The following is a 16,639-nucleotide window of genomic DNA, read 5'->3' on the forward strand; positions in this document are numbered from 1 at the left end:
CAGAATTGTTGCATCTCTAATGAAAAAGTATGGAGTTACACATAAGGTAGCAACTCTGTATCATCCACAAACTAGCGGACAAGTAGAAGTTTCTAATAGGGAAATAAAAAAGATTTTAGAAACAACTGTAAATCCTGATAGGAAAGACTGGTCGAAGCGTCTATCTGATGCCTTATGGGCATATAGGACTGCTTTCAAAACTCCTATAGGTATGTCTCCCTTTAGACTTGTATTTGGGAAACCTTGTCATTTGCCCGTTGAATTGGAGCATCGTGCTATGTGGGCTATAAAAAGCCTTAACTTCAATTTCGATGAGGCAGGTATCAAGCGCAAGTTGCAATTGAATGAGCTTGAAGAAATCCGTAGCGATTCTTATGATCTCGCGAAGGATTATAAAGCTAACATGAAACATGTTCATGATAAGCAAATCTTGCGCAAAGAGTTTGTGGTAGGTCAAAAGGTCCTGCTTTACAACTCCCGTCACTACTAAACAATTGACATTTCCCGACGGATCCAAAATAGATATACCTACGGATCCAGTCCATAATTCTATTGCTGATGTACAATATCCGTCGGCAAAAAAGCCCAGGCCCGTCACAGCCAACTTTTCATCTATTCCAACCCGGTGACGGTTTTCTTAGGGATCTAATCTGCAGCAAAATTGAACCCTAAAATCCCAAATTTCTTCTCGGTGGCTCTATTGTTATTTAGACAATAAAAAAAATCAGGAAATCGTCGGCTTACATTTAGGCGCTGAAAATCTCCCCCCAAAAATTTCTTCTCAGTAGCTCTATTGTTTCAAGAAAAGAAAGTTTTGCCTTAATTTTTTTAAGACGGCGATTCCGCGATTCCGCTGTGAGTTTGAAGACGGTACTTTTCAATCTCAAACTTGATTATTCAATTATTTAAAATGAATAAACTTTAAATAGTTTGGTTTTGCAACTTGATTTTCTGTCTAGGTTCGAGTGATTATTCAATCTCAAACACAAACTTTCCTTCTCTCTCTGCAATTGTGGTGACCTTCTCACTTCTTAATTTGGTTTAGTATAATAAAATCGATTATTTGTTTTTCCTTGGCATGTTTTAATTTACAACTTCTCGTATCTTTGCAACTTCATTTCGGTCTGTCTCCGCTCCTTGTAGAAAGCGACTGCAACATGGATACAGTTTTATTATAGCCAATACTTAAACACCTGAAATTCTGTCTTATTTGCAACAGTTGTAGTAAGTAATAATAATGCATACAAGTTCCTTCCAATGACCTCCGTTGAAGAATACCCTGTCATACTGAAGAAGCCAGAGCTAGCGAACATTATAGGACAAATGCAGTCCAGTTTGCATCGACACAACAAATGTCTGTTGAAGCGAGGCCAATGCATCCTTCAGGTCTTGTGAGACTCTAGGACCACTAGATTCAAATCCATAACTTGATTCTTCGGATGTCCTTATGCATCCTGTTCCTGTTCCTGTTCCTCTCTCTTCGGAATTCTTACTTTTATCTCCCGATGACTTTACACGCATGGACTTAGTATTACCCTCTTCAGTATAATTTGGGTGCTTGATTTTAGTGGTTTATTTCCATTGATTTTATTACCGTTTTATACCGAATTTAATTGCTAGGACACCAAACATCTTCCTCTTTAATGAGTTTTATCTCTCGTAAATCTCTCCCCTCATTCGCTCTCTTAAAAAAACTAAAAGCCCAAAAAAAAAAAAACAGAGCTCCCCTCTCTACTGCCGATTATCTATCCACTGCCGATTATTATTCATTACTTAAAACCACTACTATGAAACTAGATAAACCTGAAAACTCAGAAGAAGAAAATGGGAATAAAAAGAAATTGAGTTGTTTTGATGTGTTTGTTTGTTTGGGTGTGTTGAGATACTGGAGTGCTACTTCTAATATTATAAGTGATTGTGATGAAGTTTTCAATTATTGGGAACCTCTTCATTATGTGTTGTATAAATCTGGGTTCCAAACTTGGGAGTATAGGTATATATTTTTATTTATTTATTTGCATTTAATGTAGAAATTGGGTGATGGAGTTTATATTTGAATTCATGAATTTTTTATCCAAGGGTATTTGTCTGTGTAATGTTCTGTGTATTGCTTTTGTCGATATTATAAATGAGCAATCTTTATATACTTGTCTGAGTGTTGTATGGTTTGATATATGTGTAGTGCAACTAGAATGATATTTAATGGAGTGATCAATGTCTGTGAATGAGAAAGTATGCTAGTCTCGTGATTTTCGCCTATATAAACTGGTTCATCTGATTTCCTTGTGCCTAATTATTTGATTTACTAGCTTTTCTTTGTTATATATAGTGGTATGGATGCTTTCGCTTCATCGATAGATAAGAGTTGGATTTCCTTAAAATATCCAGATAAGCGTTTTATAGCTGGTTTAGAGAAATTTGTGGAGTTCACGAAGATACACCATCGTAATAAAAAGGTCATACCCTATCCATGTGGCAAATGCCTAAACCAAAGCCCGGCCAAGACCCATGATGACGTCAAAGTAGATTGTTTTAGGCATGGCTTTGATGAAACATATAATGTATGGTTCGTGCATGGTGAAGTAGCACAAAATCAGTATGTTGAACAAGGATCAAGTTTTCGTGATAATGTATATAATGAAATGGACATGGCTAATGCCCTTAACACTGTGGTGGGGGAACTTGGTGGTGATAATTTGGACACGCTAATGGGAGAACATAATGAACAAAATGACTTATGTGAAAATGACTTATTTGAAGATGTTAAGTTTAGTTCTAATTTGTGTAAGGCGATGAGCGAATTGTATGCTGGAAATAAGGACTTCACCGTTCTTAGATTTGTAGTGAAATTATTTAATTTGAAGATCACACATGGGTGGACTGACCAAAGTTTTACTGCATTGCTTCAACTATTCCAGTTGGTGCTTCCAAGTGGGAATAACACACCAAAAAATATGTATCATGCGGATAAGATAATCAAAGATTTAGGATTGAAGTATGATAAAATTTATGCGTGCAGAAATGATTGTATGTTATACTGGGGAGACTACAAATCTAAGGTTTCTTGTCATATTTGTGGGGTCTCGAGGTTTAAAACTTTAAGCATTGAGGAAAGAAAGAAAGGGGTCAGTCCGGTCTTTGTGAAAATCTTAAGATATTTTCCACTAGCAGATAGGTTAAAGAGATTATATAGAGTGGATTGGGTAGCAAAGGCTATGCGTTGGCATTCAACTGGAAAGTCCCCTCCAGGTACTTTGGGGCATCCAGTTGACTCTGGGGTGTGGAAGCTAATTGATACACAATACCCAGATTTTGCTACCGAGCCTCGAAATGTCCGTTTGGGGCTAGCAACTGATGGCTTCAATCCTTTTGGGTCATTAAGCTCATTGCATAGTTCGTGGCCTGTGATGTGTGTAACTTACAACCTTCCACCTTGGTTGTGCATGAAACCCCAATTCACCATGCTCACAACACTCATCGAAGGTCCAAAACAGCCAAGTAAAGATATTCATGTGTTTTTGCAACCATTGGTCAAGGAGTTGAATGACTTGTGGCATGAAGGGGTAATGGTAAAAGATGCATCAAAAGGAGACGTATTTAAAATGCAGGTTGTTTTGATGTGGACAATACATGACCTTCCAGCTTATGGAAATATCTCCGGTTGTAAGACTAAAGGAAAACTTGGTTGTCCAACTTGTGGTCCAAAGACTGCTTCTTTTTGGCTTCGCAATGGAGGTAAGCATGTGTACATGAGAAGCAGACGTTGGTTGCCTTTGTTAGATGAAGCCAGAAATGATACAAGAGAAAGCACCTATGATAAAACTCAAGAGCTAGAGGAGCCACCAGCAAGGCTAACTGGGATCGAGGTTGATACTATGACAATGAACTTAAAAGCAAAAGTTGGGAAAGGCAAACAGAAACACAATGTTACTGAGTGCAATGATAACCGAGAAAATGAAGGTGAATCGTGTTTTACCAATAGGTCGGGATTCTTTGGGTTGGATTATTGGAAGTACATTCCAGTCCCTCATAACTTTGATGTCATGCATATTGAGAAGAATTTTTGTGAAATCTTAATTGCAATGATACTTAATTCGAAAGAGAAGACCGAGGATAATGACAAGGCACGCAAAGACTTGAAGCTTTTGAAAATTAAAAGGAGGTATTGGTTATCCCAGGTGAATGGTAAAACTGTTATGAAGCCGGGAATTTTTTGGCTTAACAAAGTGGAGAAGAAATGCTTTCTTGATACATTGCGCAATCTGAGTGTGCCCGTTGGTTTTAGTAGTAATTGGTCTAATATTGTCAAGGCTAATTCAGTTGATTTAAAGGGATTGAAGTCACATGACTATCACATCTTGATGCAGCACTTGCTCCCGGTAGCGATTCAACATGCCTATAGAGATGGCAGCAGAAAGGAAGCTCGATCCATCATCAAAAGCATTTGTACTTTTTTTGGTGCTTTATGTGCTAGAACAATAGATGTCGAAACACTCAATGTACTCGAAAGAAATATGATTAAGACATTGTGCGCACTCGAGAGACATTGCCCTCCATCACTTTTTGTTATCATGATGCATTTGCCCATTCACCTTGCTCAGGAGGCTCGTGAATGTGGTCCTGTTTGGGCGAGATGGATGTATACATTCGAAAGGTATTAGTTTTGTAATTGTTGTCTTGCAAATTCTGTTTCCTATTAATGTTATTCCTATAATGTGTTACTTGTCGTTTAAAGGATGATGAAGACTTATAAGGGATCCGTCTCAAACAAAGCACGTCCCGAAGGCTGTATTGCGGAGCGCTACTTGAAAGAAGAGACTCTTATTCATTATGCAGGCTATAAAGGAGGGGGTGGTATTCTAGAGAAACTTGATAGGATGGCTGAAAATGAAGCTCCACTTGTACCTGATTTGTTTGATAAGATTCATCATCATACTATCAAGGAGGTTGGGCCAATTGGTGTGGGTCATGGCTATGGGTTAGAAGGTGTTGAGTATGAACAGGCACGGAATTGGGTATTAAAAAGTCATGCTAAATATGATTATTGGCAGGAGTAAGTATACCTTGACATATTGTTTGGAATTGCATACTAGTTTAATCAAATGCAATTTCTTTCTAACATGTTAAATAATGTGTAGGAAGTACACCAAATTTCTTGATGACCGGAGAAGAACCGGGAGGAAGAGGGTAGGCCATTTAAGGATACCTTTGTGTGATAATTTCACATCATGGTTGAAAACACAGGTTGAGTACATAGAGTCAAATGATGTCCAGTTCAAAGATATTGTGAGAGGACCTACAGGTTTGGCAACAACTTACACAAAGTATTGTGTAAATGGTTTTCTCTTTGTCACCAAGGATCATGAACGAACACGAAGGAACCAAAACAGCGGTGTTAGCACAAGATGCATGACTACTTTTCGGTCTAGTGCTAAGGAAAAATATCCAGTTGAAGACTATGTGGAATACTATAGTGTTCTTCGGAAAATTGTTCAACTACAGTATAGAGAGGGGTACAAGCCTGTTTTGTTCAAGTGTGATTGGGTAAAATGCTCCCAAACTGGTGTGAAAATAGATGTAGAAGCAAACCTCAAACTGGTGAACTTGTCTAACCTAATGAGTTCAGACTGTATGGCTGATGAACCGTTTATTTTCGCGGGCGTGCTGCACAGGTTTTTTATTCGAGGGATCCAATGGCTCTTGATTGACATGTAGTCATAGAGGTTCCAAAAAAGTTGTATTCTGATCATGATGAAGTATGTCTGCTATCAGATGATAGAACGATAAATATTAATATTGATATATGAGGGCCTTCCAATGTGGAAACCGTGGAGGATGATCTAGTACCTAATGACCCAGAAGATGCGTTTGTGGTTGTTGAGAATAGGAGAAATAAAAAGAGACAAAGATCTAATAGACCCTAGACCATAACTTGGTCGTTGTCTTTTTTTTGGACTGTTTTGTTTCCATGCTATGTATTTTGTTGGTTGCAATGACTTGTGTATTTCTTTGTTGGTTATTGCATTATGTCCTTATGTCATTGGTCGTGTCCTTATGTCCTTATGTCATTGGTTGTGTCCTTATGTCCTTATGTCATTGGTTATGTCCTTATGTCATTAAACTATTATAATTGATTGTGAAGTGTCATCATGGGAGCAAAAAATCAGCACAAGTATATGATTAATAACTTCTTTTTCCCTATGTTATGTTATTAGAATCTTATAATTTGACTGTATGCTCTCTTTGAAATGTCACTGTTTTCTTTATTTTTTTTTTGCTTTTTGCTTCATGAAATTCCACATTTTATTTAGTGAACATGGACACTCACTACTCACCTGGTCGTTCAAACTCACTGGATGATGATCAGCTCAATGAAGACATGGGTAATTAATTTTAGTTTAACATTTAAGATTTCTTTTAATAATTATGATATGGTACAAGCTTAATTGTGGCATGTTGTTTGTTTGTGCAGGTGATGATGCCACAAACATTTCGGGTTCATCCGTATCTGCATCTTCTAAAAAAAGAGGCTCTTCAATTGGCATCGAAGAAATTGAGGGTTAACCACGTCCGAAACTTGTAATGCAGACTAATCGAAAAGGCCAACCAGTCACACCCATAGATGTTGTTAGTGAATTTGGCACAAGATTGGGATACATTGCTCGTCGAGACTTTCCAGTATGCTATGAGGATTGGCGACATATTGGTAAAGATCTCAAAGACAAAGTTGTTAAGACTTTGGGACGCCAATTTGTGTTTGAATATGAGAAGACAATAGATACTGACTACACAAGGTAGAAATTGAATGAAGCATGGAGGAACTACAAGCACACGTTGTATGAAACTTTTGTCGAAGATGAAGATCCTTCCTTGGTGAAAGAAGTTGCGCCGCATAACATTCCCTTGGAGGATTGGCACAAATTTGTTGATTATTGCAATACAGATAAGTTTAAGGTATGTGTCAATGTTTTAATAGGTAGTGCTTCATGTTAGTTTGATTTGACATTGCTTTAAATATGTAGGCCATGAGTGCAAGGAACAAACTGAATCATGAAAGCAACGGATCATGCCTTCATCTCTTGGCGAAACTTCACCGCTATAGCTCTAACGAGCTAGCTTTGAGAAAGGTATTCCTGAATCAGAGATTTCAAGGGCAGACTCCTATATGCTTATTCACAAACCAAAGGAAACTGTTCCACAAAGCCAGGAAGTATTGGTTAGTGTTTTAGTATGTATTTAACTTATATATACATCTTTAGTTTAACATGAATGACTTTCATCTTATTTTTGTAATTTTAACAGAATTCGATTAAGAATCACATCTCTGAGCATCCAGAGTCGCAATATGATTTGTCTGGAGACGCAATTGCTACGGTATAGTTGTTTCAATATCATGATAGATATTTATTTTAGTTTTTGTACTTGTTATTAATTGCTCAATGAAAACAGGTGGTTGGGCCAGATAAAAGAGGTCGTTTCCGAGGTCTAGGTACAGGGGTTTGTAAAACTGTACTGCGAAAGGGAGACTCTTTGATGAAAAAAAATGATGGCTTAATGGAGGCAAATACTCTCCTTGAGAGGAGGATGGAGACTATGGAGGCGAATATGGATGCTAAAATGTCTAGGCACATGGAAGAGGTTAGAGGCATGTTTATGAGCCAAAGGGGAACTTTCAACGACAATGTTCCATCGCCACATTCTCATGCCAGTCATCACAGTACTGCTCCGGTAACTATCAAGTTGCTTTTCTTTTTAGTTAATAACTTTCTTGTTTTTGTGAGTTGAGTTATGTGGAGATTTGGGTTTTGTAGAGTGTAGCTAGGCATTATTTGATTTTGTTTGGTGTTGGGCCATGTGACACTTTGCATTTTGAATATTTTTACGGGCTGACAAAGAAACAAATAGATACTAGTTATTCAATCTAAAGTAGATCATTTGGGAGTCCTTCACTGCTGCTTAGCTTCTAAGGGATCTCCTTACAACCAAAACCATGAATTGCAGCAGTAGAGTCTACTTCTATCATATCCATAGGTTCAGCTGCCCCTCATTTACGGCTCTTTCAGCTAACAGTTCAAGACACTATATAAGCAGTTATAGTGTCATAGTGGATTAGACTCTATATACATCCCCATTTTGGTTCTTTGGTCCAATTTTATTTTCTATTATTTTTGTGATTTGTTTTCAGTCTTTGGGGGTGGGGTTGTTTAAATTGTTGGGTAATTCAAGTCCCTGATTCTCGAGAAATAGATGAATGGCGAATAATAATAGGACTATGAATAGGATGATGAGTTTTGGGATATCAGATGTTGCATTAGAATGTATTATGGGATATATAGACGATGCAAGGGATCGAGATGTGGTTTCTTTGGTGTGTCGTAGATGGTATGAGATTGATTCGTTAACGAGGAAGCATGTAACGATTGCATTTTGTTATACAACTACGCCTCGTTGTCTTAGGCAGAGATTTCCACGTCTTGAATCACTTAAATTGAAAGGGAAACCTAGGGCTTCTATGTTTAATCTCATACCAGAAGATTGGGGAGGATTTTCTGGACCGTGGATTAGGGAGATTGCGGAAGGGTTTAACTGTTTAAAGTGTTTGCATTTTCGGAGGATGATTGTAATGGATGAGGATTTGGAGATTCTTGCTCGTTCTCGTGGTCAGATGCTCCAGTCACTTAAACTGGATAAATGTTCTGGTTTTTCTACTGATGGTCTACTACATGTTACATGCTCTTGCAGGTACTCAGTTTTATGCATCAAGAACATTTTCCTTTATAATTTGTTCCAAGTTGACTCATCTTGTGCTAAACTAATTAGGGAGACTATTTATATAGATATATGAGTTTCTCTCTGAAGCTACTTAATGTAAGATCGTGCTGTCTTTAATATTTAGAGCTGATAGTGTCCTTTTGAGAAAAGAGAAAGATACAGGGCTTCTGATTTAGCTATTGCTGTTTTAAAATTTGTACTTTATCTTTTAGAGAGAGTGACTGCAATAGACCAACAGTGTCGGGTGTGTTACAGCAGTCATACATATGAACTAAGTTCTAATCTTGCAATTGGTTCTAGCTGGTTTACTTGTTATTAATTAAAATGTTTTATATGTACATGAAAAAACTTGAAAGATCTTGTCATGATGGAAAGGAAAGAAATCAAAAGGAAAGGAAAATAACAGTTTTAAAAGCAGATGATTTTCCATATGGAACAAATGGAAAAGTTTTGTGTCATCAGGGAAAGGAAAGGAAATAGATAAATAGGAACTTACTACTAATACACTCCACTCAACAATACAATTATTCCTTTCCATAGTTTTGCCAAACATTCTCATCTTCATTGGCTTCTTCGTCCATTTATCTTCTCTCCAGCTTCCTCTTCATTTTAGGTCTGCTCTGAGTGCTTTTCTTCATCTTCACTTTTCTTTTCTTAGTTTCATTTACCTTTGCTGCTCCTTTTCTTTTCTTAGTTTCATTTACTTCTTTCCAGCATTTTTCCATCTAAAATCATTTAAGGAGGCCTTACGAGGTCCGACGAACTCAGGAAACTCAATCTCTTCAATTGCTTTTAAAATATCGTCAGCATTGATTGTTTGTTGTTTTGATTCCTTACATATATCATTCGCCGTGGCAGAGAGATAATGGATGAAGATTCTGGCACTTTCAGAGAAAGCAAGGAGAGCATCTTTGTGAATTGCAACACTCTCTCCTTGTTCGTTTGTTGATTGATTAGAGAGCTTGTCCTTCACTACCCTGCGCACTCTTGAGTCTTCTCACTAATCACAGCACACTCTGAATTTGCTCTGTTTTGGGAAACACTGCTAGTTCAGGCAATAAGTATGTAGGATATTGATAGGTATTTTTCTAAGTATTGAAAAAGCAATGATCAACATTAATTAGTCGAAGCATTTCTAAGTATTTTTCTTTGTGTTTGTTTGTTTTGTCTGTTCGTGCGTGCAAGTGTCTGTGTGCCCGCATTAATGGTGGAGTCTAAGAGGACTGACGTGCACTTGGTTTTTTTTAGTGTTATCTATGACACGTCAGATTTTCTATGGATACAAGCAACTTTTCAGTAAATATTCTGGTTCAATTTGTGTTTGAATATCTTGCTGCCACTGATTTCTTAGTCCTGTGGCGTGTTATATAGAAGTAATTTTCAAATGTTGATTAGAGTATTATGAGCTTCATCAGCTTGATAACTTGAGGTGTAGGTGGGTGGGTGGTCTAGTGGTCTAGTTTAGTATGTCTTTGCGTGTATGTATTGTTTTAACGTGAAATCTTTATTAATTAAAAGGTTTTCTTTTCAGTTGGAAAATGCCTACTATATTGGCAAAGATTGTGAGTTGCGTGGAGGTTGGCCGCTTGAAGTTGTTGCTAGAGGCATTGTGCAAGACGTCGACCCTAATAAAGAGTATGGTGAAAGGACTTTAGAAGAAGGGAACTTCAAAGTCTATGTCCAGGTCGTGCGTAGGCCTGATGCTATCCTGCCTTTCCCTCACAATGCATGGCAAAGAACACTTGGTCAAGTTGTGCAAGGAGCTGTCATCTAGCCTAAAGAGTTCTTGGTGTTTGCATCCCGCAGTTCGTCTTCTTGAAGTGTTTATTCAACTTCTCTTTTGTCTAAAACTAGTAGTTAGTGATCTTTATTTTGACTTCTTTCGCTATGTAACTTAACAAATTAAATTGATGTGGTGGAAGACGTGAACTCGATAGGTACTTAAGTGATCGCATGAATATGGTTTTATTTTCTAGACTGAATTGGATCTCTTTTAAGTTCAGGACGTGAACTTATTTTGTAAGATGAGAATTGAATTAAACATCTTTTTTGTGTTATGAACACAAGTTATATATATATATATGTATGTTGATACCCATGAGTTCATGTTAGACAGTTGTGCATGGATTCAAATATAGGATTTGGTAAACATTGATTGAATTAGCAAAATATGAATATTTTAAAAAAAAATTAATAGAAAAAAAAAATCAAAATCCTACGAACAAAATCCCTAGCTGACATCAACAATGATTGTATTGTTCCGTCACCATAGGTGCCATACAACGAAAGATAAAATCCCACACGTAACCGTCGCCAAAGGTGACCTATACCGACAGATAAGATCCCACACATAACCATCGGCATAGATATTATATACCGACGAATAAAATCCCACACACAACCGTCGGCATAGATAGTTTATACCAACGGATAAAATCCTTCCCGACGGTTTTTGTCCATAACTAAAGCAATGGCGACAGAGCAAATTAGGACGGCCTAGGGACGATTTGCATCCGTCGGCGTAGCTCTACCAGGACGGTTTTTGTCCGTCGGTATATGTCGATTACTTTGTAGTGCGTCTACATATTTTTCTAGGGAAATTAAAAACCCGTTGGTCTGGTCCTTTTATGGTTACTGAAGTCACCTCTTACGGGGCAATCACCTTGGTAAATCCCAAGGACAACAGTACCTTTCAAGTTAATGGCCAACGGTTAAACCATTTTCACGAGCTATTGTCCCCTGAAGTGGAGGAAGTCCTTTTATAGGACCCTGTCTATGAGGACTGACCTTTGTGCTTGGTTTACTTCCTTTCACTTCCATATATTGGTAAGTGCACCATTCAGATAACCGGGCCCTCCTTATGGAGTGTGTGGCTGTAAGTACCGGATCCTAAGTCCACATTTAACATAATTCATGTATTCCACTCTTGCATGTTTTCTCGGTTTTTTTTTTAGTCATGTTACTCTATGGTGTGAATTATGTCTTTATTGATTTTTCGTTTTTCTTATAGTAAACATCATGCATAAAAAAATAATATATATATAATATTAAAACCATAAAAATAGTAATTTAGAAAGTCTCGGGAATCTGACTTTAAAAGACCCACGTTTAAAACAAATTTTCTAAACTCTGTTGTTTAAAATTTGTTTGGTGGTGGGGTCTCGGGCTTTCCATCGGTGATGGCTAAACTTTCCATTTGTATTGTTTATGCCGTTTAATCGTATTTTGATTCGGGTTGACATTATCTATGAATTTAGATTTCATTTGTTCACATAACTTACGTTACACACGCACTTCGAGGCATTTTCCATCTTCTTATATGTCACCCACGGTTAGAATAGAGTGTTTTATGGATCATTGGATTGGAAATTCTCTCCTGATCGTTTCCATATCTCATTCGTAAAAATCGGACCGGTAACGAAGCGGCAATTTTAGTTTGAAGTTGTGCGAAAAATTGAAAATTTTTGAAAATTGAATTGGGCTTGGGCCCAAATCTCGCACGTGCGTCTCCTTCCTTCAAACAAAACAGATCGTTCGGGAGTTTTTATTCTCATTTCCGCCATTACCAAACTTTAAACCTTAACCAAAAAAAAAAAAAAAACAACCAAATACAACCACTTTCAAAAAGTCAAACCCACTCGAAATCTTCTCCACAACATCCCCACACACACACACACACACACACCATTTCCATCCTTTTGCACCACCAAAACATAACAAAATCCAATCAATTTTGTAACACCACCGCGCCACCTCCCATTGTTTTTAGTGAGTTTGCTTCAAACTCGTCTCCTTCACCTTATTCAAACCCACAAATAGTTTCAAAACTCCAATGGCTCTAAGACAACGAATTTTGCCGGAACAAGCTTTTACTACCGACCACTTTGAGCCGTTTTACAGTGAGGAGATGATTCCTAGGGATTGGAGGCATTTGTGGTATACGACGAACGATTTTTATCACGAAGATTTGGTCAAACAATTTTATAGGACGAGGGAGTTGGTTGGGAATAAATTTTTTGTGAAGGTGAATAAAGTAAGGAGAGAAGTGGGTAGAAATTTGTTGGCTCGTATCTTCGGTATGGAGGAAGGACGCACTCTAGTAGCCACATTACAGGAATCCTAAGTTAGTGGGATCGAGCCTTTGATGAACGAGATGGTTTTGGAGGGTAACTACAATGCGAGCTCGCATTGTGTTCGCCAGTCGTCTCTGCGAACCAACCAGCTGGCTGTAGCTCAGTGGATTGAGAGGAATGTCATCGGAAAGGAGAAAGTCAGTGACATCAGCCTGAATTGTCTTCACATTCTATGGATACTCCAGGAGAGGAAGTATAAATTCTCTATCCTCGAGTTTTTGATAACTATGATTCGAGGAGTTGGGAAGAGTATTGCACCTCTCCCTGTTTTGATAACAAAGATCATGATGACCTTGAGAGCTACTCCGAAATCCGATCGGATTCGGCTGAAGAGGCACTCAAATCCTACTATTTATATGGAGTGTATCCAGAAGACGTGGAGGTTGCCTGGAGAGAGGGTAGTAGAAGAGACTGAGTTGGATGATGAGGATGAGGAGGGCACGGCATGTTTTGATGCCGATGCCTTGGAGAGATATACTACTGATGCAGAACGCATGTCAGTGCTTCATAATGGCATGCGTTCTCTTAATACTATTTGTGAAGATCTCCGGACTCGGCAGACTACCATGCATCATAACTATGAGACTCGTGCCCAGCGCGAGGATGAGCATTAGGAAGAGATGAAGGCCTAGATGGAAGCATAACGCAAGTTCCGAGAATATATGTTTGAACGCTTCACACCCCATGGGGGTTCTTCTTCTGAGGAGGCGTATGTGAGGCACGAGCATCGTCGGCGAAGGACGGATGGCTCGGGCCCATCGGGAACTCAGGCCCAATCTTCATCTCATGTTCCATTTTCAACCAGTAGCGCGTGGTTTAGGGAATTTATTGATAGATGTTGTTTTTACTGATTTTATTAGTTCGGATGTTAAGGTTTTTGAATTCAGTAGTTAAATTTTGATTTCGGTAGTTAATTGTATTTGAATTTGAATTTGAATATAATGTGGTTCTTTTCAAATTATGCGTTGATTTTTGTGTTAATCCCACCTTCCCGAATTGTTTGGGGGTGGTATTATTTCTTTTAGCATGGTTTTTATATGATCCACAATTTTAGAAGTAATTTTGCGATGATTGTTGGGAATGTTGCCGATATTGGCATGGCTATGAGTAGATATTGTTGTAGGATGAAATCTAAATGAGTTAGGCAGTTACTATCCTAAATTCAACCTAAAAGATATTAGGTTTGTTTTGGAATAAAGAATATGGGTTGTTTCCGTTTTCGGTTTTGGAAATATTTTGTTTCTGGCAATTGCCTTAAAGCTTTTTGGCAACTTGCCAATTTGTTTTGGAAACTCAAACCCTATATAAAATTCATTCATTCTCCACACAAAACCCACATATCTCACTTTCATCTCTCACCTTTCACTCCCAATTTTTCCTCTTTTCTTCTTCACTTCAAAGACTAAAGTCGCACGGAGTTCTCTCCCCTCGGTTTGAGCCACCTGCTTGAACCACCTGTAACTTGAAATTCACCTGAGTGCGACCCGCGCCCTACCCAGACCAAATATGAGCGCACCCCGCGCCCAAAACATTGTAACTCCATTTGCTCCTGAGCGCGACCCGCACCCATACAAGGCATTGTTTTAGCACCCCCCGCGCTCTGGCATCCGTAGGCACGAAAAATTCCAATTTTTTGTGGGTTATTCCAGGATCATTTGCAACTGTTCTAGAGAGTAGTTTTGTGATGACATCTCCTACAGTCATACCTGAGCAATCTTTCGAAGACTTGTTGGGAAGCGAGACTTATGGAGGTTGGTTCTGCGACAGGATCTTGCAGTTAGGATGGCGGCATCTACTGGTAAGTGATGACGACTTGTATTCACCTCAGCTTACTACATTTTTCTACAATAATATTACTTTCTATTGTAACCAAGATGGAGAACAAAAATTTTCCCTTGTAATTAATGACACGACAATGAAATTCAGTAAGTCTTTTGTAGCGTTAGTTTCGGGATTGCCCTTGCCTGATCCTATGCACACGTGGGGATATATGACTGATAATGCATACCTCTATGACTATACATATTCCATGAGTATTATGGGGGAGGGGTGTTTCGTGTAATGGACCAAGGGCAATATAGCATAGCCCTTGGTAGCCTGTCCCTAAATGTAGGCACCACAATGTTATTCATCATGATGAATATTTTAGGGGAGTGGCAGTTTACTTCTGCAAATAGTACCGCTGGTGACATTTTCCTTGTTTTAGCTGAGGGACATTCCCCGAGTATTAGTGGCTAGTCTAAAGAGAGCTCATAGCATGAGGCATAAGTATCTTCTTATGCCTGTTTTGGTTTGCCGCATCATGCGCGGTTGTTTACCTTATTCTGTACCCAGTTCACGGATTGGAAAAGGGTTGAAGTCATGAGACCCACCAATTGGGTGGTTCGTTTATTTCGAGTTGTGACTTGGCCGAGTTGGTAGGTGCAACCTCATTTGGTTGCTCCTTACACCCCATCAGACCGAGCAACACTCGACAGGTTAGCACGAGTTGATGACACACGGCGGCGGGATTGCCAAGTTATCATGGCATGGCAGGACGCAAAGGAACCTCATCTCTTTGAAGAGGATGATGAGGAGGATGACGATTAAACGGGAGATGAGGTAAGTTTTTAGTTTCAATTAGTGTCTGCTTATGTCCCAAGCAATTTGATTCTTGTTAACCCCATAACGGGTGGAACTCCTATAGAGTTGCGTCAGTTTTTATTTTCTATATTAGTATGTTTTAACCTTGTTTTGCAGATGTTCCAAAATTTCACGCGTTTCCATGGTATTTTTTCTACCATTTTTATTTAAATACTTTGAGGACAAAGCATGCTTCTTGTTTGGGGGTGGCATAGAAACACGTGTAATTAAGACATCTGTTAGGATATAGATATGTATAATATGCACTTGTTTCTAGTAAAATTTCAAAAATCTAAAAATATAAATAAAAAGTTATGCTATACACTTAGGAATATTGGTATTGTTTTCTTTCTCTATGCTCTTAATAATCTAGAAGTTTTACATAGCTTTTGCATTAGAGTAGTTTTTAGAAACTTAGGTTAATATGTAGGTAATAATCTTTGCATCTATCTATCAATATATTACATGAGTATCTATGATTGTTTGGCAGTAAGTTTCTGAAATCTAGGCTAGAGTACTTATTTTACAAATCCTGTGAAAATATAGCCTAAAACCTTATATGAGTGAAACATTTGAGAAATGACACAAGGGAGAAGTAAAATCCGGATAGAGAAATCACACGTCCACTTACTTGATCACTATACCATATCTTAAGCGAGAATTTAGGCCCTCTTTGGATCGATATAGACAGAAATTCAAACCTTATGAAATTATTTTCCGCTAGTCGCCCCTCTGAGCCTTTCTTTAGCCTTTCATAAACCACAATTCCTTTACCCTTTTACAAAACAAAATAAAAATAAAAATCAACCTACCCATTCTTTGAATGAGTCTGAGAATAGATATGAAGAGTAGAAAAGAGAAAGACCTTTGAAATCAAGAAATTGTTAGTCGCTTCAAATAAGAAAAGAAAGTTTCCATCCAAATAAAATAATAATAATAATAATAAAAATAAAATAAAATAAAGAGTTAGAACTCCAAAAATAGAATCAAAGGAGTCAAAAGCCAAAGAAAAAGAAAAATATGGCTAAGGATGGAAACAAAGTGTAGAAGCAAAAGAACAAAGGTTTCTCTAGTTACATCATATGAAGACTCTATCATCTCAGACTTGTCCT

At 38.0% G+C, this 16,639-nt stretch overlaps 1 protein-coding gene and 1 long non-coding RNA gene across 3 annotated transcripts; both read left to right on the plus strand.

Annotated features, from left to right (window-relative positions):
- The first annotated feature begins 761 nt into the window (after window positions 1-761).
- Window positions 762-6,931, plus strand: LOC147477529 (uncharacterized). The gene is made up of 4 exons (XR_015207254.1): window positions 762-870; window positions 960-1,015; window positions 6,312-6,383; window positions 6,473-6,931. It is a non-coding gene; the product is annotated as an uncharacterized LOC147477529 (long non-coding RNA).
- Window positions 6,932-7,138: 207 nt separating this feature from the next.
- Window positions 7,139-10,829, plus strand: LOC147477530 (uncharacterized). Of its 2 annotated transcripts, XM_086584693.1 has the most exons (4): window positions 7,139-7,216; window positions 7,303-7,374; window positions 7,450-7,728; window positions 10,304-10,829. In XM_086584693.1, exons 1-4 carry the CDS (start codon window positions 7,166-7,168, stop codon window positions 10,544-10,546), a joined length of 645 nt encoding a protein of 214 aa, XP_086440819.1. In that variant the 5' UTR covers window positions 7,139-7,165; the 3' UTR covers window positions 10,547-10,829. The 2 variants fall into 2 exon arrangements, 1 of the variants encoding a protein (XP_086440819.1); XR_015209279.1 differs by lacking the exons at window positions 7,139-7,216; window positions 7,303-7,374; window positions 7,450-7,728 and adding an exon at window positions 7,817-8,742.
- The last annotated feature ends 5,810 nt before the right edge of the window (window positions 10,830-16,639 follow it).

The sequence above is a fragment of the Coptis chinensis genome, chromosome 9, assembly GCF_015680905.1.
Source record: "Coptis chinensis isolate HL-2020 chromosome 9, ASM1568090v1, whole genome shotgun sequence".
NCBI lineage: Eukaryota > Viridiplantae > Streptophyta > Magnoliopsida > Ranunculales > Ranunculaceae > Coptis > Coptis chinensis.